Source organism: Austrofundulus limnaeus, unplaced genomic scaffold, assembly GCF_001266775.1.
Source record: "Austrofundulus limnaeus strain Quisiro unplaced genomic scaffold, Austrofundulus_limnaeus-1.0 Scaffold44, whole genome shotgun sequence".
Classification (NCBI taxonomy): Eukaryota; Metazoa; Chordata; class Actinopteri; order Cyprinodontiformes; family Rivulidae; genus Austrofundulus; species Austrofundulus limnaeus.
In genome coordinates, this window is record NW_013952446.1 from 1,686,449 (window position 1) to 1,688,446 (window position 1,998).

A 1,998-nucleotide genomic window follows, 5' to 3' on the forward strand; every position below is an offset into this window, starting at 1 on the left:
CACACACACACACACACACACACACACACACACACACACACACACACACACACACACATATGTCCACAAACATGGCTCAGGGTTTTAATCAGAGAGCGGCCCTCCTCGTGCTGACCAGGCCAGGGGGCTTACTTGGCCGGCGCGTGCGAGTCGAATCAAGGATGAGAGGAAGTGGTGACAGAGCGAATGTACCAATTAAGGGGGCTGATTGGTCTCTATTCCACTGTGGCAAAAACAATCTCTCCCACAACAGATTGCAATCTGACAGCACCAGATGTAATTCATTAATTATACTGATAAAAAACGCTGCGACTCCATAAACCTCCATGCTGCTTAGTTAGTTTGGTGTTTTTTATGATGAGTTATAGATTTTTTCCCGAGGTTCTCTGTTGAGTGTGTAAATGTGTGTGCCTGTAATTGTCTCAAAGCAATCGAAGGATTTGAAGTTATTTCGAGAATCGCTGTATTCTTTGTGGCTTTTGTTTGCGAAGAACAAACTCCAGTGGGCAGATAAAACTACAGCTGGTGAAAAACACCCCTCTGAGCTGGGAGGAGATGACAAATCTGCAGTCTTTCTAACATAATAGGGGTAAAATGATACACCCAAGTCACGGTTTGGTACAGGTTCAGTCCAAGAGAAAAGACAAACAAATGCTTGAGTTTTTTTTAAACAGACAATAACTCTTCTGGGGGACAGAAAAACAAAACAAAAAAAACTGCATGTGGGGAGGCTCTGAGCTACCAAATTATTTAAAGCAAGATAGAATTTGTCAATAGAAAATAACAAAATGCAGTTAATAAAATATTCTTCTAAGTGGGAGCAGGAATCACCTGAGACTGATATATTTGTTGTCTGGACCTGTCCTGACTGTCTGTACTGTTTCACCCCCACAAGATAGCCATCAAATTTAATCCCCAACACTAAAAGTTTTGTTTACGGGCTTAGAGGAGAGAGCTCCAAATTGATTTGGGCTTTAAATAAACTAAAAAATCTTTTCTGTCTGAGGTTTTTACTCGTCTCCGTTTGATGATTAATCCACGCTTTGTGTTTTGCCGCCGCTCAAGGCAAAGAGGAACGAGAGGAGGATAGTTGAGAAGCAAGGGAAGGAACAAGATGAAAGGTTTGAGGTTCTGCCTCACCCTGTCAGACAGGTTCTTGAGTGCGTCCCTCATTCCAGAGGAGGTGTGCTCCTGTGCTGCCTGGAGGAGTCGGTCAGCTGAGCTGGTGATGAGCGGCTGGAGGAGACTCACAGTGCTGAGCACCTCCTGAGCTTTGGCTGTGTGCTCTGGGGAGTAGTAGATACACTGGTAGGCAGTGCTGAAGCTGTGGTGGAGGGAGAGAAAAAAAAGAGGAAAATCAATTAAAGCTGCAGCTGCCTGCTTAGACAAGACATATAAAAGTGGATGACATATCACTTTAAAAGAAGTCTGCAGCGCTTCTCCGCACTCTAATTTAAGCATTGCAGAAAAGAAGCTCAGTCCACAGTTATAACAAGCAATCTGAGCCTAAATGTGATTATCTCTAAACAGACTTCTAACAAGGTGCAAGTATGTTTTTTATTTACAATATGCCCTTCATTTTCTATGCATACACAGCGTCTCAGGCCAATATTGAAGTTGCACAAATCAAATAATGTTGCATCACGCGCTGCATTGATTTCAATTAAGCTTCAGCTTCTATGAAAAGCCATTTAATAATTAATGGGTGTTTTCAAAATACATTGCAGATAATTATGCTTTTATAGTCAAAAACAACATTTCAATTAGTCCCAATGTCATTTATATAACTTCAGTTCACATTTCCTGTTCATGTCACGATCTGTGTTTATTTTCTTAGTTTTCTAGTGTGTTCAGTGTTCCCCAGTGTGTCACTTCTCAGCTGCACCCGATCTGTTTGATTGTCACCCTTGTGTTTCTCCTCAGGTGTTTTGTGTTTCTGTAATTAGTTTCTGTGTATTTAAGCCCTGTCCTGTCTCTGTCTTTCGTGGGATCATTTTG

General features: G+C 41.8%; 1 protein-coding gene across 1 annotated transcript in view; it reads right to left on the bottom strand.

Moving 5' to 3' along the window:
• The window catches only part of LOC106517095 (type II inositol 3,4-bisphosphate 4-phosphatase), a gene marked incomplete at its 5' end in the record, with an annotated part of 38,003 nt that extends 36,679 nt beyond the window's left edge, over positions 1-1,324 (bottom strand). Inside the window, 1 exon segment of the mRNA XM_014007801.1 lies at positions 1,141-1,324. Within this exon segment, the coding sequence (XP_013863255.1) occupies positions 1,141-1,173 (33 nt within the window).
• Between the last annotated feature and the right edge of the window lie 674 nt (positions 1,325-1,998).